Source organism: Euleptes europaea, chromosome 15 (genome assembly GCF_029931775.1).
Source record: "Euleptes europaea isolate rEulEur1 chromosome 15, rEulEur1.hap1, whole genome shotgun sequence".
NCBI lineage: Eukaryota > Metazoa > Chordata > Lepidosauria > Squamata > Sphaerodactylidae > Euleptes > Euleptes europaea.
In genome coordinates this window covers 5,142,033-5,166,381 of record NC_079326.1, presented here as the reverse complement: position 1 = coordinate 5,166,381, position 24,349 = coordinate 5,142,033, and the positions used below count along the sequence as shown (strand labels likewise).

General features: G+C 44.6%; 1 protein-coding gene across 1 annotated transcript in view; it reads right to left on the bottom strand.

The window, feature by feature from the left end:
• Nucleotides 1–1,228: 1,228 nt before the first annotated feature.
• LOC130487860 (cytochrome P450 27C1) overlaps nucleotides 1,229–24,349 on the bottom strand; it is a 43,703-nt gene continuing 20,582 nt past the window's right edge. The window contains exons 6-9 of the mRNA XM_056861405.1: nucleotides 21,910–22,076; nucleotides 5,058–5,136; nucleotides 4,429–4,632; nucleotides 1,229–1,358 (exon numbers count right to left, since the gene is read on the bottom strand). Of these exons, the coding sequence (XP_056717383.1) occupies nucleotides 1,242–1,358; nucleotides 4,429–4,632; nucleotides 5,058–5,136; nucleotides 21,910–22,076 (567 nt within the window). The 3' untranslated portion in view covers nucleotides 1,229–1,241. The remainder of the gene's footprint in view (nucleotides 1,359–4,428; nucleotides 4,633–5,057; nucleotides 5,137–21,909; nucleotides 22,077–24,349) is intronic.

Here is a 24,349-nt window from a genome sequence, read left to right as displayed (position 1 = left end):
AAAAATATAAACGTTTTAAAGTCTACAGCTGCAATGTAATGCCCACGATGAATGTGATTTTACAACTTTGAAGGCATAAAATGGCTTCAAAATAAGGCATTCTCCTAAATAAGGATTTCTGATAAATGTCACATCACTGCCTTCTAATCTTGAAATAGTCAAATTCTCAAACTAACTTCTCCTCTAGTTTTCATTAACTGATATACAATTGTTTAGATAAACAACTACAACAAAGTGCATAATTCTCAAGTACACAACGACACCGGGACATTTACACATCTATCCTAGAGGGGACAGAAGCCCACACAAACCATAAGGTTTTATGTAAAAATGAGCAACAGTATAACGCTGCAATAAAGCCTGCAAAGTTAAACCTTTCTTTTAAAAATAAACTGATATGTGTACTAAATGTAAATAAAAATGAATACATTTAATCTCTATTTGACTTAATTTTACATAAACTTTACATTCTCTTTAAAAACCAAAGGGTCTTGTGGCTCATTAAATAATAACAAATTTACTGTTACATGAAGCTTTCATAATTCAGAGACCACTTCATCACATTCTGATTCATGAAAGTTTATGCAGCCACAATAGTACCACAATACTCTGTTATTTTAGCTCTGGCAGGCTAACTTTACTACTGTTTCAGAATATATTTGTTTTTTTAAATTTGTTTGAAACACTTTAAGGAAGCAGGATTTGAACTTTTGAATCCATATACGCTGAGGCTGCAGTTTCATCATTTTCTTTAAAATATTTTTGTATTTGAGCAATTTCCTTAATTTTTGATGAAATAGTAAATTTATTTTCCAATGAACTGAAAAAGAACCACAGCCAACATATTCATTTCAAAAAGGCACTAAGAAGAAAATATGATGGTGATCACAGGTTGACTAATAGAATTGAGATTGTTTGTGGTGAATGTCTTGATCCTTCCAAAGGAACCGTAAAGGAAAGAAATATAATAAAATACTCTTTTAAAAATGATTTGATACGTTGCCTTCATTGTTTCTCAAGGCAATGTAGTCGTCTGGTGGGGGGGTGGGGGAAGAATATTGCTTGTACTTCCATAATGCTCCATATGAATTGGTATTACCAGAAGAAGAATAAACCTCTAAGTGGGCATCCAAAGTCTGATGTGCTTCTCAGAAATTCCACGGTAGTTAAGAGAATCTATGCCTTTCAGTCACAGGTCAGGCTATGGAGTGTATAGTACAGGCTTTCTGAAGGTTCCACTCTCATTTCCTGTCTACAAATTTCACATTGATGGAATCTGCTGGAGTCAATAATCCATGGGTTTTGGCACAAACAGATTTAGTTTTGGAAGAAATCTTTATTTCAAAATTTTGAAGCAGCTGGGGGGAAATGCAACACGATTAGAATAAGCACATATCTATAGGGGGATAAAGCTACAATAATATTCTTAATTCCTAGCATCTTTCCTACTATCATCTTTCTTGTAAAATCTACGACCATGCTAGAATACAAGAACCTAAGAAGAACCCTGTTGGATCGGACCAAAGGTCCATCTAGTCCAGCATCTTAAACAGGTATTTCCAGGAAACTCAAAAAAAGGACATGAAACCAACATCTCACATTTTTGGTCCCCAGCAACTGGTATTCAGAGGTATGCTATCTCTGAACATGAAGATTTATTTAGCCATGATAACTAATTGCAGATTGAGTCTTGTCACTGCTTGTTTGCAAGAAGATAGTAAGCCGTCTTCACTAAAGAAGGTAGTTATTTGGCTTCTACAGAGTCTGTCTTGGAAAGTTGGGGTGAAACGCTCTTCCCAGAATAAAAAGTCATAATTAGAAACAAGTGGCATGTCAGATTTCCAATTTGATTGGTGGTGCCCTCCCTAACCCCTAATGCCACCCCAAACTCACCTGCATGCACACCAAAGCTTCCATTGACCCTTCATGGCTGTGTGGCACAGGGGAATGTTGAAGGTGGTTCTCAGCTCACTCAGCCCCTTGGACTTGCACCCCAAACCAAATTTGCATGCCGAGCTTAATGCATCTCTTCAGAGATGAAAGGGATGCGTAGGATAGGGGCCAGCAATTTAAATGTTACACAGCAGAAACCAAATGGGTGGCTAAAATAATAATGAAGCTATTCAAGTGTTTCCTCTCTAACTTTCTTCTTTGCAGGGGTGGAAGGTGGGAATAGGAAAACCAGCGATTATGAAAGGTAGCCACAGCACCAAAGTTTCACCTTCATGGGCTGTGATGGTGTGCGAGACTGCAGAGAGAGAAGCATATGGGTACATAACGAACCCCCTTCCCTCTTTCTGAGGCCTTCCTTCCAAGGGAAAATTGTGGGTATGTATCTTTGTTGCATGCCTAGTTGCTGTTAGGTTTTTCCATGTGCGTCAGATTGGCTTGGCACTACATCTGGGCTGGCAGCAGTGCCCCCAGACCTCCAGCTACCTTGCATTGTGTGACTGGACATGGGTTTTGTTGGGCGTGTGCCGCCAGAGCATGCCTGAGTGCTGGTGTTTGGCCTCCGTCCTATGCATAGTGTAGGATTGTGGTGTCGTTTGGGATGGCAAAAGTGCCCCCACCTTTGATTTTGTTGTGGTGTGGTGTGGTTAAGGGTTTTTGTAAAGAGTCCACTCTGTTAGACTTCTCTATGTGGTTTGCTGTGCTGCTGGATTGGGTTGATTTCTGGTTGTGTATGGCTTGCGTTAGTTCTTGGGGAGGGAGGCATTGGCTTGCCTCTCCGCTTTTCCACTGGAGCTTTCTCATCATTAATGGGCCCATGTAAAGCAATAGACCTGCCCTCCCATTGCTTTGCATTGGCCCACTGAAACCAATGATGAGAAAGTTTGCTTGGCAATTCCCAGCACATATTCTTTGTTGTGAAATAAGGCCACTGTAGTCTATGGAGATTTGTTTAGAGCTCCTGTGGTAGCATTTTTGAGGGGGTCCTGAATTTTCAGGGTAGCTTCAAGGGACTCTCCTTGCATGAACCCCGAAGTTTGGTGAAGATTGGGACAGGGGGTCCAATTTTATGGGGTCCCGAAGGGGGTCACACCCCCCCTCCACAGAAAAGCATGGTAAACTTTGTGAAGTTTGCAATGTTTTCCTATGGGGAATGGGGGGAACTACTTTGGGGGCCCATAAAATTGGTCCCTCTGACCCAATCTTCACCAAACTTTGGAAGTTATCCTGAAAATTTGGGAACTCTACCTTGAAAAATGCCCCCACAGGAGCTTCGAAAAAAAAATTCCATTGGCTAAAATGGACCCAATTTTTTTCTGGTAAATCCAGAAATAAAGCCAAATACCCATTTACCAGTATGGGCATTCAGCTTATTTTGGATTTACCAAAAAAAAAAACCCAGGCCCAATAAACCCAAAATTTACTTCTTTTTTTTTTTGGTACACCCCTAATCAGGACCAATGGAAGATTCCAAATGCTTTTTCCTGTGTGCGCTATTAAGAAGTGTTCAAAGAATGCTCTGCAGCGTGCAAGTTGTAGTCCTTGCTGTTGGCCAAAAAGTGACTTTTGCTTTATTCCAAATTTCCCCTTAGTGGGATTTGAGCCCTTCATTTTTGTTTTCTGCTTATGTCCTTTTCCTCAGTAGGAGATAAGAAGGGTTTGGAGAGATGACAAGAATGGCTTCTCTGAATGTTCTGTGTTCTCTTCTTGCTATGATAGAGTCTTTCTCCTCCTTGCCTCACAAGAATTTATTCCGCAGGGTATTATAACCTGGGACCTGGGACCCAAACTGCCGTGTAAAATGATGGAATTCTGTGGCCTTTCCTCTGGGAAGTGAGCTATGGAAGTGCTGGGTGATACAGTTGTAGTGGTCATGATTCCTTCCCTTTTTGCCCACCTGTCAAAAGGAAATGTGTTTACAGTAGGAAAGCTAAATCCCCACCATCACCAGATTTCCTAGGACTGTTATAATTACAAGGCTCCTATTGGGTATAATACAAAAGGTTGCTCTGTTTCCTTTGTCCCTTCTCTTGTTGTGTTCCTTAGGTAGATGGGAGCAAGAGTGCTCTTAGACGTGTTGATGACAGTCTGCATTGGTTGGCTGCCATATATGGCTGGCCTGAGGGCTTCGTCAGCATGCCACTCCATGATTGGTCAATGTGGGTAGCATTGCTGGGGATTCCAACTGAAGTTGCTATGCTCTCAGCCCCCACCCTTGGAGATAGATATTTTTTGGAATTTATTTTCTCTGCTGAGAGAATATAGGATACTAACTAGTTACACTGCCCCTGCACTGGTGTTAGAAACGGTTGTGCTGCTTGTCACTTACTGCCACTACATTTACAGGCCCTAATTCTGCAGAAACAATAATTATTCCAAACTTTAAAAAATGTGAGTAGTCTAACCAGGACTTTTGTACTTACAAAATAGAAGTTAGCATAGCATGAAGGTAAGTTCTAATAGTTAAACCCTGCTTACCTGTATTAGTGCCAGGTGAATTTCCAGTTCAGCAATTCTCTTTCCTATACAACTTCGAATACCATAACCAAAGGGGATAGAACCAAAATTATCTACCCTGTCCATATGGTTTTTCCTTAGCCAGCGCTCAGGTTGGAACTCATGTGCCAATGGAAAATTCTCTTCCTGGTATGATGTAGCATAATGGCAGAGTGCCAGCTGGGTCTGATGAAACAAACATGTTACAGAACAATCTACCAAACCCCAACACACAGGCTAATCAACTAATCATAATTTTTAGAATACCAAAACATGTGGCAAATATATTACGTATAATTATTTTGCAGAGTATCCACAAGGATATACAGTTATTATTGGAATTCAAAAACCATTGGACAAGCCAAGAAAAATATAATTATTAAAAGGGGTACTCTTTCAAGTTAAACAGTTCTTGCACTGAAACAAATCAAGAAACACTATACTGACGCTTGACTGAAAATAAAAGAAAATATATATATTTTCAAATGAATAGGATTAACCTAGAATATTTCACAGATTATTTTTTCTAGTCACAGCTGATTCATATACCAAAAGAAAATCTGCAACTTTACTTTTTCCTGCTATTTTCATTAAGTCATTGTACAGCTTACCCCTTTAGGTATCAAGTATCCTCCAACAATCAAATCTTTTTGGGTTACTCTGCCATTTCCTGGTAATACTGGAAATAACCTACAAATAATAGTCAATGAGATATTCAGTGCCCCTAAAGTTACATTTCTGTAGAATTCCTTCAAGGCATTAACAAGCATGAGAAAGGGGTAATCCAGTAAACATTGGTCTTTCGAAAAGACTTAAAATCTTTAGCCAAAGTCCCCTTAAGAAAACTCAGAATTCATTGATAAGAAGACGGCACCCAATACTGGCTCAAGTAATGTAAGGAAAGGATAGAAAATGCAAAATCTCCTACCCCACCCACAATCTGTGTCCTGACCATTTAACTTGTGCCATTTAACTTGTTCATAAATTACCATGTTAGAAGTGATAGATGTGGTAGCAGATAACATCCCAAAATCTTTAGCTTCACAGTTATACTGATGGAAGAAGTATGACTGGGCATTCTCGATTTTTATAAAAAGTAAATTGCACCCATAAGTGTCTTGTGGCACATGTCTGATCCCAATGGACTTTGAAAAAGCAGCCTTTCCTCTCTAAAAAACCGAGATATTCTTTCCTTCCTACATTTTTCACTAGCTTGTTACAGATTAATAATAACAAAGGCATATGTTCATGTGAGATTTTTTTTTTGCCTCCAAGTCACAACTGATTTATGGCAACCGTGTAGGGTTTTAAAGGCAAGAGACTAATAGAGGTGGTTTGCCATTGTCTGCCTCTGTGTCATGACTTTGGTATTCCTTGGTGGTCTCCCATCCAAATACTGACCAGGGTAAACCATGCTTAGTTTCTGAGATCTGATTAGATTGAGCTAACCTGGGCTATCCAGGTCAGGGCTGTAAGAATAATATATTTAGTGTATTAGGGCTCTTGGTCTCAGAGTTACAGGAACTGAAGTCTGACAGTTTGCAGATAACTAGGCCATCACAGAATGTTTATTTTAACTAGGCAACTTATGACTCCAAACTGCATTTCAGGAAAAGGAAATACCTCATCTATATACTAGTGTGACTTTGGTGTTCAACTCAATTCCACCGATGGTTCTGAGGATCACTTGTTGCTATTAAGGAACTACTGGACTCGAATCTAGTTGTTGCTATTAACTAGCTGTTGGGGAAGAGGAAGAAGATTGTACTTCTTCTTGGGGGAACAAAGACTATCCCAAGAGAGTTCAGAAGGAGAACGTATTACAGAATGGAGATTCCATGGACATATAAGTAGGTCTTATCCTTGGCCAGCAGTGAAGACATGAAGACACTTCTATTTGCATTTGTAAGAATATCACATATATAGCTTTTGACATTAAGTCATACATTCCTCATGGTATATGAAAGTGGTAATCTGGAATTATCCTCCAAGGGTATCTATATCTAGGTGCAGAATCCTGCCATGATGCTGTCACCGCAGATTTGGAGCTCTGGGCAGATAACAGTCATAGAATCATAGAATCATAGAGTTGGAAGGGACCACCAGGGCCATCAATTCCAACCCCCTGCCCAATGCAGGAAATTCACAACTACCTCCCCCCTCCACACCCCTAGTGACCAGAAGATGGCCAAGATGCCCTCCCTCTCATCACCTGCCTAAGGTCACAGAATCAGCATTGCTGACAGATGGCCATCTAACAGTCTTCTCCTATACAAAATTTCCCATACTTGGCATTGTCTAGTAAAGCAAAGAGATCCACACTGGATGTGATACTGTAAGTGAAGACTGGTCTCACGTGAGATATCTTAAGGGACAGTTTGTGGACAAGTCCCATTGTGGTCAGTGTATCTATCAGTGTTGTTCTTGCCAACAATGTAAAATGCTATGGTGTGATGCTACAGGCTAATCAGGAAAAAGAGACAGATGCAGTACCCCTTTTTGTTTACATGGTACTTTGTGGCCATATTGTCCATAGACACCTGCACAATTATTCCTTTACTGGGGAAAAAGGCATGGAGTGATCACCAGAAGCTTCAGGTGTGTACAGTTCTGGTCACCACACCTAAAAACAGATATTGCAGAGCTTGAGAAGGTGCAGAAAAGAGCAACCGAAATGATCAGGGGACTAGAGCAACTGCCCTATGAGAAGCAGTTAACACTTAAAGCAGCTTGGAAAGAAGGCAGTTAAGGGGAGACATAGTAGAGGTCTATAGAATTATGCATGGTATGGAGAGAGTGGACTGGGAGAAACTTTTCTCCTTCTCTCATACTAGAACAAGGGGGCATCTGCTGAAGCTGGAGGGTGAGAGATTCAAAACTGATAAAAGGAAGTATTTCTTCACACAACGCATAGTTAAATTGTGGAACTCCCTGCCCCAGGATGTGGTGATGGTTGCCAACTCGTTCATGGAGGAGATGGCTACTAGTAAAAATGGATACTAGTCATGATGCATACCTATTCTCTCCAGGATCAGAAGAGCATGCCTAATATATTGTGTGCTTTGGAACACAGGCAGGATAATGCTGCTGCAGTGGTCTTGTTTGGGGGCTTCCTAGAGGCCATTGTGTGAACAGACTGCTGGACTTGATGGACCTTGGTCTGTTCCAGCAGGGCTTTTCTTATGTTCTTGTGTGGTTGATGTGGTGCTTGAAACATAGCATCCACACAGAGATTTTTCTTCTCTATGACTTCCAAATGGCAGTGATTTTTGTCTGTCTGTGTTTGAGCATCCACATGACATCCTCTAATCATCCATTTTCCATGTTTTTCCTGTCCTTGGTATGTTCCCCCCCACCCCCAGATCTGGCTAGTACAATCTCTCCAGAAAGAACATACTTCAAGCATATTAGCAAACTGTCTGGATTAGCAGAATATGCCAACAGATTGTATACCATTACTGGCAACTATTTTTTTAAAGCTCAAAAAAGCCCTCTGGTGGCACAGCAGGGGGGAAAACATTGTAACATCTACCTTACTTTCTCCAGTTTTATGCTGAAACCATAAATAAAAGTTAACTCCTTTTTTGTTTAACCCTGTGAGCTGCGTGTCTCAGGGAAAGACACACAAACACACCAGTGAATATATCAGCCTATATATGTTTTCAGATATGAATAAATGTTGGCAGCATGTGAATGGAACAGTGTATGAGCCCCTGAAGGAAAAAATTGCCTGTCAGCATGATTGATGCCATTTTTTATCTTGCCCAGAGCTAAGAATGAATTTTTGTACATGATAGTAGAATAACAAGAAACGTAGAAGTGGTTCCAATCGGCTGAGTATAGCTGCCTATCAGTAGCCAAGGCTATAAGTCTATGGAAAAACAAGTTTTAGACCTGTGTGGTAGGCCATTACCTATGAAAGTGGGCTTCAGAAGATGATTGGATGCATTGGGTTGCTATGGCATGTTAGTAGTGGGGAACGAGATGATGTAACAATGATGTAAAAAGGCGTATGAGTACATGTATACAGAGGGGTGGGACTCAGAGGAATGCTTTGTAACTTTGTAATTAGTAAGGATTCTCTCTAGTAGCAGAGGAGCATGCTTATTATATTAGGTGCTGTGGAACACAGGCAGGATGGTGCTGCTGCAGTCGTCTTGTTTGTGGGCTTCCTAGAGGCACCTGGTTGGCCACTGTGTGAACAGACTGCTGGACCTGATGGGCCTTGGTCTGATCCAGCATGGCTTTTCTTATGTTCTTATGATTCTTTGGCCATGGCATAATAAAGTTGTGAGGTTTTGGTCCCTCCACTGTTCCCTCACTGCTCCCAGCAGGTGCTTCCTTGGCCTCAGAATCAGAGCAGGAGGAACCACAACTCTCCTTCAAGCTCTGGACTGCCACATTACCCATCTTGGGCACATTCTGGCAGCCGACCTCCTCCTTGGAATCTTACTGCTGTATTTATTATAGGGTAATGAGGGCTCTGCTACCCACCTATCTCCCCTTGACCCCACCCCTGAGTCCACATAGGGAAGCCCCATCTGAGGCCTTCCTGGCTACATGCCTTTGGCGTGGAATCAGCGTGCCACCCCTACTACCTGCGTGTCAGCTGTTGGGCAGCGGCGCATGGTCCACATGGGACTTGTGCTGCGGAGCTCTTGTGGCGTCATGCAAACTGCCAGGGCTGCTGCTGCTGGCCCCCTAGCAAGGCCGCATCTCTGGGCAACGTCTGGGGAGACCCTTGCCTGACTCTTACAGCCACTGCACCTTTCCCAGGTGGCTTGGGCCCCTCTTAAGACAGCGGCCCTATATTTGGGGTTAAGCCAGGAGGACGCCCATTGGTGGGCCATTGGACCTCGTGCCAGGTGAGTCCTGGGGATCGGGCTAGTCCCGGGGCGGTGGTCTGGGGGTTAATCTTGGGATATACCTTCTCCCTTAGAGGTTGCTGGTCGCTGATGGGCTCAAAGACCCGCCACATTTAGTCAGAGTTGACATGCTATGCTTTCTGCTGGTGACAAACCATGAAATTAAAGGGGAGTAAAGACAGGTACCATTGTAAAATACAAGCATTGTGTTCCTTTACCTTGACATCCAAAGCAGCGGTTTGTGGTTAGTGACCAAGGTGAAAAGATTGTTGGTTAGGTAATACTGCAATGCCCCAATCGCCCATTTGACCATCAAAGCCTCTTTCTCCACCATGGCATATTTTCATTCAGCAGACTGTAATTTGCGGCTCAGGAAGAGGACTGGGTGTTCTTGGTCCTCGTATTCTTGAGCTAAGACCGCTCCAATACCTGACTCGAAGATGTCGGTATACATGACTCCACCAGATTCCTTCATGCACTCCAAGAAGTTTCAATTAAGTCAATCTGTAGCATTTTCTGGACCTCCTCACTAATGGCCTCCCAGTGTCATGGGGGACCAGACGCCATGGGGTATGGCTACCTGCTCTGGCCATGTACGAATGGCATGTTCAATCCACTCTGTGCATTGCAGTGTCAATGAAAAGACTGGAGGTACTGACTGAAGTAGTGTGGCCAGTTGTTGGCGTTGTTGGGAGGAAAGTCCGTTGTTGATCAAAGGCTCCTCTATGTGTGGATCCATGGGACACCCGGCAGTTCACTGTCGGGCAAGTCCAGGGGTTGGTCGCCTAGGTGACATTCACCTGCAGCTTCCCATGGGACCCATGCCTTCAAATCATTGATATGCATGTGTTTCTGATGATGAGGCCTGGGTCCACATTGCACCTCATAAGAGCATGGTTTTCACTAATTCATAAGGTTCATGCTAAGATTGGCCCTTACTGGGCCCAAAAATTCTATCTCTGACCATCACCTGTCCCCTCAGCCAATACGTGACTCTGAGCATTCTTATCATAGTGCTCTCTTTGGGCTATCTGCACTTGTTCCAAATTCCGCTGTGCTAACTTGTGGACTGTGGCCAATCTTTCCTGGAATAGATGCATATACCTGGGGGCCTCGTAACCTTGTTCTGTCAGAGGCTCCACCCACTCACTGACCTTCAACCACCCCTGTTATTCCCCAGGGTCATCTCCCGTACAAAAGTTCAAATGGGGTGTACCAATAAGAACATAAGAAAGGCCCCGCTGGATCAGACCAAGGCCCATCAAGTCCAGCAGTCTGTTCACACAGTGGCCAACCAGGTGCCTCTAGGAAGCCACAAACAAGACGACTGCAGCAGCACCATCCTGCCTGTGTTCCACCACATCCAAAATAATAGGCATGCTTCTCTGATACTAGAGAGAATAGGTATGCAGCACGACTAGCATTCTAACTAATAGCCATGAATACCACTCTCCTCCATGAATATGTCCACTCCCCTCTTAAAGCTCTCCAAGCTGGCAATAGAGGCTTGGGACGACTCTTACAGCAAACAAGACCGGGTCAATGTACAGATCCCATTGGTTGGGCTTGTCCCCGGCCAATTTCCTCAGCAGCCCTTTGAGGGTCTGGTTGAACCTCTCAGCCAGACTGTCCATTTGGGGGTGGGTCACCAACATAAAGATCTGTCATATCCCCCGAACCCAATACAGTTGTTTTGTGAGGGTGGCCATGAATGAGGTGCCCCGATCTTGTGAGGATTTCCTTTGGTAATCCTTTGAAGAAGAAGTGGCCTGCATGCTTCTAATGTGAATTGCTTCAGGGTATTGAGTAGCATAGTCCACAATAATGAGTAGGTAGTGGGAGCCCCAGGCTGTACGGGGAAGGGACCCTACAGAATCCATGGCCACACATTCAAAAGGGGTGTGAATGAGGGTTAAGGGGTGGAGGGGGCTGGAGGGGTGACCTTCGATCCCACCTGTGGCACTGAGGGCAGGAGCAACAATGCTGTTTGACATCTCTGGATATGGTAGGCCAAAAGAACCATTCCAGAATCCTAGCCAAGGTGTTTGTAACTCTTGGTGTTTGGCCCAGGAGTGGTCATGACTCACCTCTATCATCCGGACCTGATAGAGCCAGGAGACCAAAAGTTGGCACCTTTCCCTGTCCCACTCCTTTACCACCCTATACCATACCCCATTTTCTTGGCGTATGCGGGGCAACCATACCACCCTCCTCTCATCCCTTACTTGTCCCTCCCTCTCCACTACTAGCTCTCGAAGGGTGTTTAAGGAAGGGTCCTGGTTTTGAGTAAGCACAAAAGCAGGATCTCTTATCCATGAGTCAGAGTCCATGGTGGTCACTGGGTCGGCAGGCATCAACTCACTTCTAGATCTCCCACTGAGGTACTGGGCTCGGGGCCAAGGGTACACTGGACTGGCATGTTGGTATTACATGGAAAAGGGGAGAACGTTTGTAACACTTCAGCAAAACAGGGCACGTCTTGTCCGATCAAGATGGGATAGGGTAAACTGTGGACTCAGGCCACTTCCTTTTTGTACACTTTGTCTTTCCAGGTAAGTGAGACCTTGACCATGAGGTACTCTTCTATGTGCTGATGAAAGCACGCAACTGCAGTTCGGCATGTAGCTGGGAATGTCATCCTGAAGGAGGTGGGTGACTACCATTGAGATGGATGGACTGGAATCCACCAGGGCTTGTAAATCGAGGCCTTGTAGTCTCACACTAACATGGAGTGGAGGAGAACGTGAAGATGGTGCGGCCACCTGCATGACCTCCTCATGCCCAAGGCCGCATTCCATTAGGGGACACTTCTGCTGGAGGTGTCCCCAGTGACCACATGTGAAGCATGGCCTTTATGCGGCTCGCTGTCCTTTCGGTCGGGTCATCCCCCTTTGGTTCTCCCAACATCGGGTCTAGTTCTAGGGCCGGACAACAGCTTTTGTGGGCAGCCATAACAAACCTCTCCCCCATCCCAGCCAGTTCAGATCTCCCAGGATGTCAGGCTGAACGTCTGTCTAGGTCGGCTCTTGAGTGTTGTCTTTGAGTTCGGTTATCATAACATTTTCCAAGAGGAAAGTCGCGTCAGCCAGAGTTGAAGGCTTGTTTTATGCAAGCCACTCCTGAGCCCAGGCGGGGACCACTAGAGACATTTAGTCCATCAGTACTTGATCCACGATGTTCTTCTGTGCCTGGGTCACAGGTTTAAACCACCAGAATGCCATATTCTTCAGGGCATTCACAAATGCCCGGGGCCAGTCACCTTTCTTCCAGGATAGGGCCCTGAATTTCAGCCTATATGTATCGGTGGAGACCTCATATCAGTCCAGGACGGTGGGTTTTTGGTGGTTGTAGTTGGCACTGTCCTCTTGTGGTAATGCTTTCAAGGTGGCCTGTGCGTCTACTGAGAGGTAGGGTCCCAATATGAAGGTTCAGTGGTCCTGGGGCTACCTGGTGGCTCCAGCCATCTGCTCAAAAGCTTCCAAAATCCATCTATTTCATCCTCCAGTCCTAGTTTGGTTAAAGGACTGGGTGGCATCTGAGTGGCCCCTGCCACAGCCTCCCCGGAGGCCCCAGTGGGGGTCATTCGACCTGCTTCCAGTCAATGCAAACCTTCCATCAGAACCACCTGGGCCTCTTGATGTTGATGCACCATTTCCCTCATCAGGCGGCCCTGGTATTCCACCATCCATTGCCCAAACTGAGCTAAATCAGTTGAAGTCCCTTGTCCCAGGGCTCTAGGGCCCATGGTATCCCTTGGCTCAGCACAAGGATCAGGCGAACCAGGAACTGGGTGCAGCACCAAGGGTCACAACACTGGTTGAGTCCCAGGCCACCCCGGGGGGGGGGGGTTGGTAGATGAGGAAAGAGTCACCATAATGTTTCTTCTTGAAACAAAGCTAGTAAAATGTGGGCTGGACACTGCTACTGTCAGGTGGATTGGTAATTGGTTGACCAACCGAACCCAAAGGGTGCTCATTAATGGCACAGCTTCATCCTGGAGAGGAGTGACCAGTGGGGTGCCACAGGGGTCTGTCCTGGGACCGGTACTATTTCATATTTTTATAAATGACTTGGATGATGGAATAGAGGATATGCTAATCAAATTTGCAGATGACACCAAGTTAGGAGGGGTAGTTAATACCCCAGAGGACAGGGTCAGAGTTCAGAATGACCTTGATAGACTGGAGAGCTGGGCCATAAGCAATAAAATGGATTTAAATAGGGAGAAGTGTAAGGTACCTCACCTAGGCAGAAACAACATAAGGCACAGGTACAGGATGGGAGATAGTTGGCTTGACAACAGTACATGTGAAAGAGATCTGGGAGTCTTCGTGGACCACAAACTGAACATGAGTCAACAGTGTGATATGGCGGCTATGAAGGCCAATGTAATTCTGGGCTGCATCAATAGGAGTACTGTGTCTAGATCAAAGGAAGTAATACTACCACTGTATTTTGCATTGGTCAGACCTCACTTGGAATACTGTGTCCAGTTTTGGGCTCCACAATTTAAGAAGGATGTTGACAAGTTGGAGCGTGTCCAGAGGAGAGCGACCAGAATGGTCAAAGGTCTGGAATCCATGCCCTATGAGGAGAGACTTAAGGAGCTGGGTTTGTTTAGTCTGGAGAAGAGAAGGTTAAGGGGTGACATGATAGCCATGTTTAAATATTTGAAGGGATGTCATGTTGATGAGGGAACTAGCTTGTTCTCTGTTGCTCCAGAGACTAGGACACGGAGTAATGGATTTAAACTAAGAGAAAAGCGATTCCACCTAAACATTAGGAAGAACTTTCTGACGGTGAGGGCTATTCGACGGTGGAATGCGCTGCTTCGGAGGGTGGTGGAGTCCCCATCTTTGGAGGTCTTTAAGCAGAGGCTGGATGGCCATCTGTCGGGAGTGCTTTGATTGTGGGATCCTGCATGGCAGGGGGTTCGACTGGATGGCCCTTGTGGTTTCTTCCAACCTTGTGAACTTGTAATGTGGTTCCCCTGCCCACATCCTCCACCACGTTGTGAGGCTTCAGTTCCTCAACCATTCCTTCACTGCTCCCAGCAGGCACTTCCTTGGCCTCAAAATCAGAGCTGGAGGAACCACAACTCTCCTCCAAGCTCTGGACTGCCACATTACCTGTCTTGGGCACCTTCTGGCAGCCTACCTCCTTCTTGGCCTCAGCATCTTACTGCCGTATTTATAGGGTAGCTGAGGGCTCTACTCCCCACACACCTCCCTTTGACCCTGCCCCTGAGTTCATATAGGGAAGCTCCATCTAGGCCCTTCCCGGCTGTTCGCCATTGGTGTGGGATCAGTGTGCCGCCCCTCCTTCCCCCCCATCAGCTGTTGGGTGGCGGGGCATGGTCCTAATGGGACTCATGCTATGGGGCTTTACTGTCACCCAGCGGCAGCCTGCCCAGTGGTTAGCCACCGGGTTTAACATGCTGATGGCCCCTTAGCAAGGGAGAGGAGGCATCGTCTCCTCTTAGCACCGGCCGGGGAGACCCTTGCCCTACTCCCATGGCCATTGCACCATTTCTGGGTGGCTTGGCCCCCTCTAGAGATAGTAGCCCTGCATTTGGGGTTAAGCTGGGTGGACACTCATTGGTGGCCCATTGGACCTCGTATCAGGTGAGTCCTGGGGATTGGGCTAGTCCCGGGGTGGCAATCTGGGGGCACGTCTCAGGACACAAGTTGTCTTAAAATGTTTAATACCTTCAAGTGAACAATTTGGGTTGTGAACCCCCTGTTGGGACTCAAAGATTTCATGGTCACCCCCAGCCTCAATAACTCAGTGAAGTGTTTGAGTGAGGGCCTGTTAGTAAAGGGGGCTGGACCACCCTGTCTGTGAATGTCTCTGCAAGTGAGAGGACCTGAGGTGTGAAATGGCTCTCTCTATATTTTAAAAGAGACAAGAAGAGTAGTAACAGCCTGACCTACTGGTAAACCTGAACCTAAGAGAGAGCGTGGTTGTGGGGGGAGGTAGGCACTCTGTGAGAGTGTAGAAAGGGCGCCACACTAAGGTTAAGTGATTGTGGTTTTACCACATTGTGCGTCCCATCCCGGGTGCTTTTCAGGCAAAAGATTAGCTTGCAAAGAGGATCTTTCTCAGTAGAAAGAGCCTTGGTTACTCACCGTTGAGAACTCCCTGAATGTGCTCTGCTGTGATGGAGTATAGATTGGTCTCCGCCCAGGATAGGATCTTTAGAGCCTCCCTGTGTAGAGCAGAGGATCGGGAGCCCCCCTGCTTGTTTAGGTGAGCCTTGGTTGCCACGTTGTCCGTTCTCACCAGCAGATCTGTTCCGGTCAGGTGATGTTTGAAGTGCAGGAGGGCATAATAAATTGCACGGATCTCTAGAGCGTTGATGTTCATTCACTTTTCTTGGGTTGACCACGTGCCCTGTGCTGGCTGACCCTGGAGGGTAGCTCCCCAACCTGTAAGAGATGCATCCGTGAATAGCTGCACCGGCATTTGCCGAATTTAGTGGACCCCCTTTTGAAGATTCCCTAGGATTGTCCACCACTTGAGACTGCGCCTTGTCGTGGCAGAAAGGAGAAGAGACTTGTTTCTTTTTATCAGAATATCCTTCTGGTAAATCTTGAGAAACCACTGAAGAGACCTGGAGTGTGGTCGAGCCCACTGCACCGCCAGAATACATGAAATCATTAGGCCCTGTTATTTTGCCAGGGTCATGAGGCGGACTGTGGATGCTTTCATAGTTGTCCTCGTGAGAGTGCAAATCTTGCGGATCTTGTCGGGCGGAAGAACCAGAGTGTTGGCGACGGTGTCGATGTACACCCCTTGATGGCGCAGATGTTGAGTGGGGGGGAGATGGCTTTTCTTCTGGTTGACTAGAAAGTGATGACCGTTGCGTAGAAACCTGAGGAAGCGTTGGTATGTTACATGCTTGTTGAGGTATTTCAGATCGAGGATGGCCCGCCATCCTTCGTCTCTTTTTGGCACGGTAAAGAACACGGAATATATGCCCAACGATTGTTCCGAGGGGACCACATATTCTATGTCCTTGATCTCCAACAGGTGCTGGATGGCCGCTAAGGTTCTGAGCCTTTTTTCTGGTTGACGAGACACAGGGGACACAACTAGACGATCTCCTGGTCTTTTGTAGAACTGTATTTGATAACCGTGAGAGACAATCTGAAATACCCAATGGTCTGGATGGGAAGTAGACCATTGGTTGTGAAAGAGGCTGAGTCTGCCCCCCACCGGTTGCTGTCTGGCGTCACTGCCTTGGTTGACTAAAGGACTTGTCGTCTCTGTCACTTTGGAAATTCTGGGTTCTGGAGGAATTTCTAGAGAAGCGCCCTCCCCTACGAAAGGATCCCCTTCCGTAACTCCATTGACCTCTGCTCTGTTCTGGTCTGTACCGCGAATACGGATGGTAGGGACGAAAGGAAGTAGGGTTAGGGAACCCCTTTGACTCTTTACGGAGGCTTCTGGGTAGGTACTTCTTTTTATCTTTTGATTCCACTAATATTTCTTCCAATTTTTCCCCAAACAATTTCTTTCCTTCGTAAGGATAACCCATTAGAACTGCTTTAGACCTGTGTTCGGTTTGCCACGGGCGTAACCATACAGCCCGCCTAGCAGCTGTTGCAGTGGCTAAGGCCCTTGCTGAGAAACACATGGTATCCAGCGTGGAATCAGCCAAAAAGGAGACTGCCTTAAGGATTCTAGATACTCCTTCCATAGCGCTTCTATCCTCCTCTGGGATCAGCTTGGCTAACTTCCTAGTCCAGACTATAGCTGCCCTGGACACTAAGGCAGATGTAATTGAGGAGCTAATGGCTAATGCTGAGGCTTCGTGGGCTTTCTTACAGGCCAATTCAGTCTTTCTGTCAGCAGGATCTTTTACAGAAACCAACCCTTCCCCTGTAACTGTGTCAGAGGTATGCAGTGCAGTAATGGGATTTTCCACTAGGGGGATCTTTAATAATTCAGCAGCACTACTGGCTATGTTATACAGTTTTCTAGTAGTCTGAGGGAACTGTTTCCCCCCATGGGCTTATCCCATTCCTTTTTTAGCAGAGACAAAAAATAATCAGGTACAGGTACCACCTTATCAGTGACAGTATATGAATGAAAGAACTCCTTTGCCCCTTTCTTTTTCTCTTGAGAGGGGGTAGAATCATCAGAAAGATCTAATGCAGCCAGGACTTTTATTAAAAATGGCTGAAAATCCTCAGCCTCAAAGAGCCTGGTTTGTTTGGTTGGCTGGGGTAAAGGGTTCTCTCCTTCTGAGGAGAACTCGCCCTCCTCTCTATCGGAATCATCCTTATCAGAAGAGAAAGGAGAAGGGTCTTTTTTTTTTTTTGAAATAGTTAGGATAGAATAGAAGTGGATAGTAAAAGGAATAGAATAGGTTGTTCTATAGCTCGGGTAAGAGAGCTGTGAATACACTGCTCTCCCGGAGCGAGGCAGGAACAAGACTGAAAAGGGCGGGGGCGTTCCCTCCAGAGATAGGCAGTTAAAAATTTTTAGGTCCTGCCTCCCGGAACAAGAGGAAGAGGAAACACCCACACTTAAGATGGCCTCCTCTCCCAGAGCGAGAATGTTCCAGTCAATGCTGCTTGTTGGAAACGTCTCTTACTCCCACCTTTATGCCACTGTGTTGGCTGATAAGCGTCCGAGCCACTGGAACTACCTCAGCCTCAGACCAGTCCGAGGGGGAATCCAAGCTTTCTTCCCCCTCAGTGGATGCCAGGATGCTTGCTGCTTGTACCAGCAACAGCCCTTGGGACTCTCCTCCCTGGCCTCTGTTCCTGGCTGGCCTTTAATCCCTTTCCAGTCAACCAAGCTGCCTGCCTCCCACAGGGTGAGAACTGCCCCCTTGCTTGGCCCCAGCAGGGGTCTGGAAGTGATTCTGGGCCCCATTTTAGGCTTTTAAACAGGGCCATAAAATAACCATAATTGACCCCTGAGGAAAGGCGATGTCTTTTGGTCAAAGGCTGGAATTTTTAATTTGGATCTCTATTATTTGGGCTGTCAGTATTCTCTGTCTCTCTTATACACACACAGGTCATGTTTTCCATATGAACAACAGCACTGGCAACAGACAACAGATTACGGAATACAAGTAAAATATACTCAAAAGGTGATAATGGAAGAAAGCTTCCATTAACCAGATATGTAAGAAGAATTTAAAATTGAATGAAATTATTCTGCAAGTTACACAAATTATGAGAAAAAGGATCTGCTTAGACCCGTGGTCTAAGATGTCTCTACACTAATGCACAGAGCATGGGAAATAAGCAAGATGAACTAGAACTCTTAATAGAACAAAGCAAATAGGATATAATAGGCATTACGGAAACCTGGTGGGATGAGTCTCATGACTGGAATGTAATACTTGAAGGGTATAACCTATTTCGGAGAAATAGACCAAATCGGAAGGGGGGAGGAGTAACATTATATGTTAGGGATGATTACACCTGTGAGGAGGTCCAGGACTTAAACACTGGAAGCCAGCTTGAAAGCATCTGGGTTAAAATTAAGGGGGAGAAAAACAGTGATGTCATTGTGGGGGTATATTATAGATCCCCAAGCCAGACTGAAGAGTTAGATGATGCCTTCCTGGGACAGATGTCCATATCAAAAAATAGAGATGTGGTAGTGATGGGAGATTTCGATTATCCTGACAACTGTTGGAAGACAAACTCTGCCAGGACAATAAGGTCCAATAAATTCCTCACTTCCCTTGCAGACAACTTCATTGTCCAAAAAGTGGAAGCAGCAACAAGGGGAACAGCTATTTTGAATCTGAGCTTAACCAATACTGATGACCTGGTTTATGGGGTGGAAGGAGTGGGATCCTTAGGTGGGAGTGACCCTGTTCTCCTGGAGTTTCTGATACAGCAGAAAGGAGAAGCAAGGAGTAGCAGGACATGTATTCTAGATTTTAAAAAAGCTGATTTCAATACATTTAGGGAACAACTGGGGGTGATACCATGGGTAAGAATACTGAAAGAGAAGGGAGTGCATGAAAGATGGGGATTTCTTAGAAGTGAGATATTGAAGGCACAATTTCAATAAGTTCCAATGAGGAGAAAAATGGTAGAGGTTGGAAGAAACCAGGGTGGATGACTAAAGCACCTTTGGTTGAGATAGGATTTAAAAAGAGCATGTACAAGAAATGGAAAAAGGGGGAAATCAACAAAGAGGAATACAAACAAGTAGCCAACATATGCAGGGAGAAAGTCAGAAAGTCAGAATGAGCTCCGGCTTGCCAGGGAAGTTAAAAACAACAAAAAAGGGTTTTTTGGTTATGTCCATAGCAAAAGGAAGATCAAGGTAACGATGGGGTCACTGCGTGGAGAGGACGGTGAATTATTAACAGGGGATGCAGAAAAGGCAGAATTGCTTAACACCTTCTTTGTCTCAGTCTTCTCCCAAAAGGGAAATAGTGCTCAACCTGGGAATCATGGAGCAGAGGATGCAGTAGGGGATTTACAGCATAGTATAGACACTGGGATGGTACGGGAATACCTGGCTACTCTTAACCAATTCAAGTCTCCTGGGCCGGATGAACTGCATCCAAGGATGTTAAAAGAACTGGCTGAAGTTATCTCAGAACCACTGGCAATAATCTTTGAGAAATCCTGGAGAACAGGAGAAGTTCCAGCAGAGTGGAGGAGGGCAAATGTGGTCCCCATCTTTAAAAAAGGAAAAAAAGAAATCCCAAACAATTATCACCCAGTCAGCTTGACATCAATACCAGGTAAGATACTTGAGCAGATAATTACGCAGACGGTCTGTAAGCACTTAGAAAGTAATGCCGTGATCACTGACAGTCAACATGGGTTTCTCAAAAACAGGTCATGCCAAACTAATCTCATATCTTTTTTTTGATAGAGTGACAAGTATGGTAGATGAAGGGAATGCTGTAGATGTAGTGTACCTTGATTTCAGTAAAGCCTTTGATAAAGTCCCCAATGATCTTTTTGAAGCAAAGCTAGTAAAATGTGGGCTGGACGCTGCTGCTGTTAGGTGGATTGGTAATTGTTTGACCAACCAACCCCAAAGGGTGCTCATTAATGGCACAACTTCATCCTGGAGAGGAGTGACCAGTGGGGTGCCACAGGGGTCTGTCCTGGGACCGGTACTATTTAATATTTTTATAAATGACTTGAAGGATAGAATAGAGGGCATGCTAATTAAATTTGCAGATAACACCAAGTTGGGAGGGGTAGTTAATACCCCAGAGGACAGGGTCAGAGTTCAGAATGTGAGATGGTGGCAAAGAAGGCCAATACAATTCTGGGCTGCATCAATAGGAGTATTGTGTCTAGATCAAAGGAAGTAATACTACCATTGTATTCTGCATTGGTCAGACCTCACTTGGAATACTGTGTCCAGTTTTGGGCTTCACAATTTAAGAAGGATGTTGACAAGTTGGAGCGTGTCCAGAGGAGAGCGACCAGAATGGTTGACGGTCTGGAATCTATGCCCTATGAGGAGAGATTTAAGGAGCTGGGTTTGTTTAGTCTGGAGAAGAGAAGGTTAAGGGGTGACATGATAGCCATGTTTAAATATTTGAAGGGATGCCATGTTAATGAGGGAACTAGCTTGTTCTCTGTTGCTTCAGAGACTAGGACATGGAGTAATGGATTTAAACTAAGAGAAAAGCGATTCCACCTAAACATTAGGAAGAACTTTCTGATGGTGAGGGCGGTTCGACGGTGGAATGCCCTGCCTCAAGGGAGTGGAGTCCTCGTCTTTGGAGGTCTTTAAGCAGAGGTTGGATGGCCATCTGATGGGAGCGCTTTGATTGTGGCATCCTGCATGGCAGGGGGTTGGACTGGATGGCCCTTGTGGTCTCTTCCAACCTTGTGTGATTTTGTGATTTTTGTGATTTTGTGAGTTTTGTACCTAAAACCTAGCTTTGGAAGTTTCAAAGATAAAGATCTGTGGGTGCAAAGCCCATTAGTGTTATGAACAGAACCCACAAAAAAAGAATTTGAATCTGATTAGTATTATGTCAGCAATTCTCTCTCTCTCACACACACACACACATATGCATGTATCTATATGTATATATAAATAGGTGTGTGTATGTGTGTGTAGGGAAAGAAGGCAACATGGTATAGCCCGATCTGGTCGGATCTTGGAAGCTAAACAGGGTTGGTACTTGGAAGGAGACCACCAAGGAAGACTCTGCAGAGGAAGGCAATGGCAAACAACTTCTGCTTAATCAATTGCCTTGAAAGCCCCTTGCTAGGGTCACCATAAGATACCTGTGACTTGATTGCATTTTATACACACACACACCACACACACACACGTATGTATGAACGTATAAGAGAGTGAGGCAGAGTGATAGAGAGAGAGCTAACTTCCAACCTACCCTATGCATACTTACTCAGAAATTAGTTCAACAGGGCTTATTCTCAAAAATATGGTTAGGAATGGAGTCTTGAATTTTACAACATAGTATGACATGTTCAACCAAGCTATGTTTTAGAAATCCCAGTATAGAAGAGAAAGCTGAGCAAAAGAAGAAAAAAACCCGATAGCTGCATTTTAGCCTAAACATTGTATTGAGGAAGATGAAAAAGTGTTTGTCAACTTGGGTATTTTTGCCACTTACCTTAAGGTTTCTTTCAGAAGGGCTCTAATCATTGGCAAGCTAGGGATATCATCTGCAACAGGGACTTTATCTTTACCCATTTTACTGATTATCTCTTTATACACAGAACTCTGTACTTCTGGGTGCTTTGCTAATAAATATATTGCCCAGGATAAAGTAAAGGAAGTCTAAAGTGGTGGGGGTGGAGAAAAAGACAAAATAATTGGAGGGAGAGTCCATAACAACATTTTAAAAGTAACATTTGTCATTTTCAACCAGTGTTTCGTTAAACACCTGAACAAAACAATAATAATCAGCAATTTTTCTAAATCTAAAATAATAATATCTGGATTACAAGTCAAACGAACTGATTTTCTTTATTAGCAACCCTCCATAAGAATAAGATACATTACAGCTACAATCTTGAGCACATGTTCATCCACTTAATTTCATCTGATTTCTCACAAGCACATGTTAAAGGGAAAGAGAAAATAACTGCTATAAATTTAAGCTAACATTAGCATCTGTTATTATTTACTCTGCTAAATGAAATGTATAGTATCCAACAAAAGCTCTTGGGGGCACCAGATGCTGCAGCTGTATATATGTTAGCTTAGAGAGAAACTGAGGCATTTTTTTGGATTTATCGAGCAAGGAAGACCTATTTTCTTTTACAGATATGGCTTGATGGCTGCCTACCTGGACCATCAATCAGAGAGAGACCCCTAAATCAGAAAAGGAAGCAGGAGAAACTGAGCCTGAGGAAACAAAGACTACTCTGAGGCAATCAGAGAGAAGCAATAAAGGAATGGCACCAAAGAGATATTCTCTCCATACCAATGTACAAATGAACCTTCAAGCTGGAAAGAGATGACTGAACTGTCTACACGTGAAAAGGACACATGGATAAAAGCAGCACAAAAAGAGAAACCTGGGACTGACTTTACTGACACTTTTGCACCTGTTGTCAAGTACACCTCCATCAGGACATTACTCAGTATAGCAGCATCAAGACAACTATCTGCTGAACACCTGGACTTTAAAACAGCATTTCTCGATGGAGATTTGTCTGAGGAGATCTACATGGAACAACCAGAGGGTTTTCAAGAAGAATGAAAAGAGAATCTTGTGGGCAAACTTGCAAATAGTATTTATGGATTCTCGTAGGTTATCCGGGCTGTGTAACTGTGGTCTTGGTATTTTCTTTCCTGACGTTTCGCCAGCAGCTGTGGCCGGCATCTTCAGAGGAGTAACACTGAATGACAGTGTCTCTCAGTGTCAAGTGTGTAGGAAGGGTAATATATAGTCAGAAAGGGGTTGGGTTTGAGCTGAATCATTGTCCTGCAAAAAGTAACAAAGGTAATGTATTTATGGACTTAAACAGGCAGTGAGAGCGTGGAGTGAAAAATTAACTATGCTGCTACAACGTCAAGGCTGTAAACAAGGAAAAGCAGAACCCTGCCTATTTTCAAGACTGAAGAATGGAGAATATCAGTATGTGCTAACCTATGTTGATGATTTACTACTATGCTATAAAAATGAAAAGGATATAAAGGAAATTGCGCAAAAATTAAATTAAGAGGTAGAAGTGAAATAATTTGGAGATGCAGCAAGAAGGACTAATTGATATTGACAACTGATGTAGTCTCCCATTAACATAGAGTCCAACAGATCAATGAGAGCAGGAGGCTGGATTTGAGCTTCACGGCTTGCTTTATTGGCCAAGGAGTCATAACCGGGTGATCCAAGATGCAGACTAATGAGCTCTGCAGTCTTGTCACACAGGGGGAGGGAAAATGAAAGAGGTTTTATAGACATTTGACATTCCAATAACATTCGATGTAGCTTGTCACTGCAACGTCATAGTTTCTACCCCGCCTGTGTGAGCACTGCTACATCTAGTCAATAGACCTCTACTATTCCCTTACAAGGAGAAACGAGATTTAAAGGAGGGGAGGGAGGGGGGGTAAGGCTGTTCCCTTATGTGAGAGGAAACATTCCAGCCTTTGGAATGTTTGTGTGCATGCCTGCTTGCTTGATGCTAAAGAGAGGGGGAGGCCACTGACAAGCGGCTTCTGTGGGTATGCGTGTAGCTTGTGTGTCTGAACGAGGTTACTCAATCACAACACAACTGTCCTTCTGAAGAGATGGTTGCTGACATATTTACTAAGCAGTTGACCAAAAGGAAGTTTGAAAACCTACGCAAGAGACTAAAGTAAACCTACATGACTTTGATGGCTGATACTTGAGAATGGGTGTTGGAATATGGAAGTCTCAGCATCCAGTCATGAAAGAGTTAACTGCTTCTGTGTTAGTATGTAGCCAATAGGGCATCCAGAAAAGAAGTTGATTCAAAAAGAGGGAGTTTAACTGACCTTGTGCTATATCCAAGTTGTTGTTGTTGTTGATTTAGCTTTTCCATGTGTGTGTGTGTTAAGTGCCGTCAAGTCGTTTCCGACTC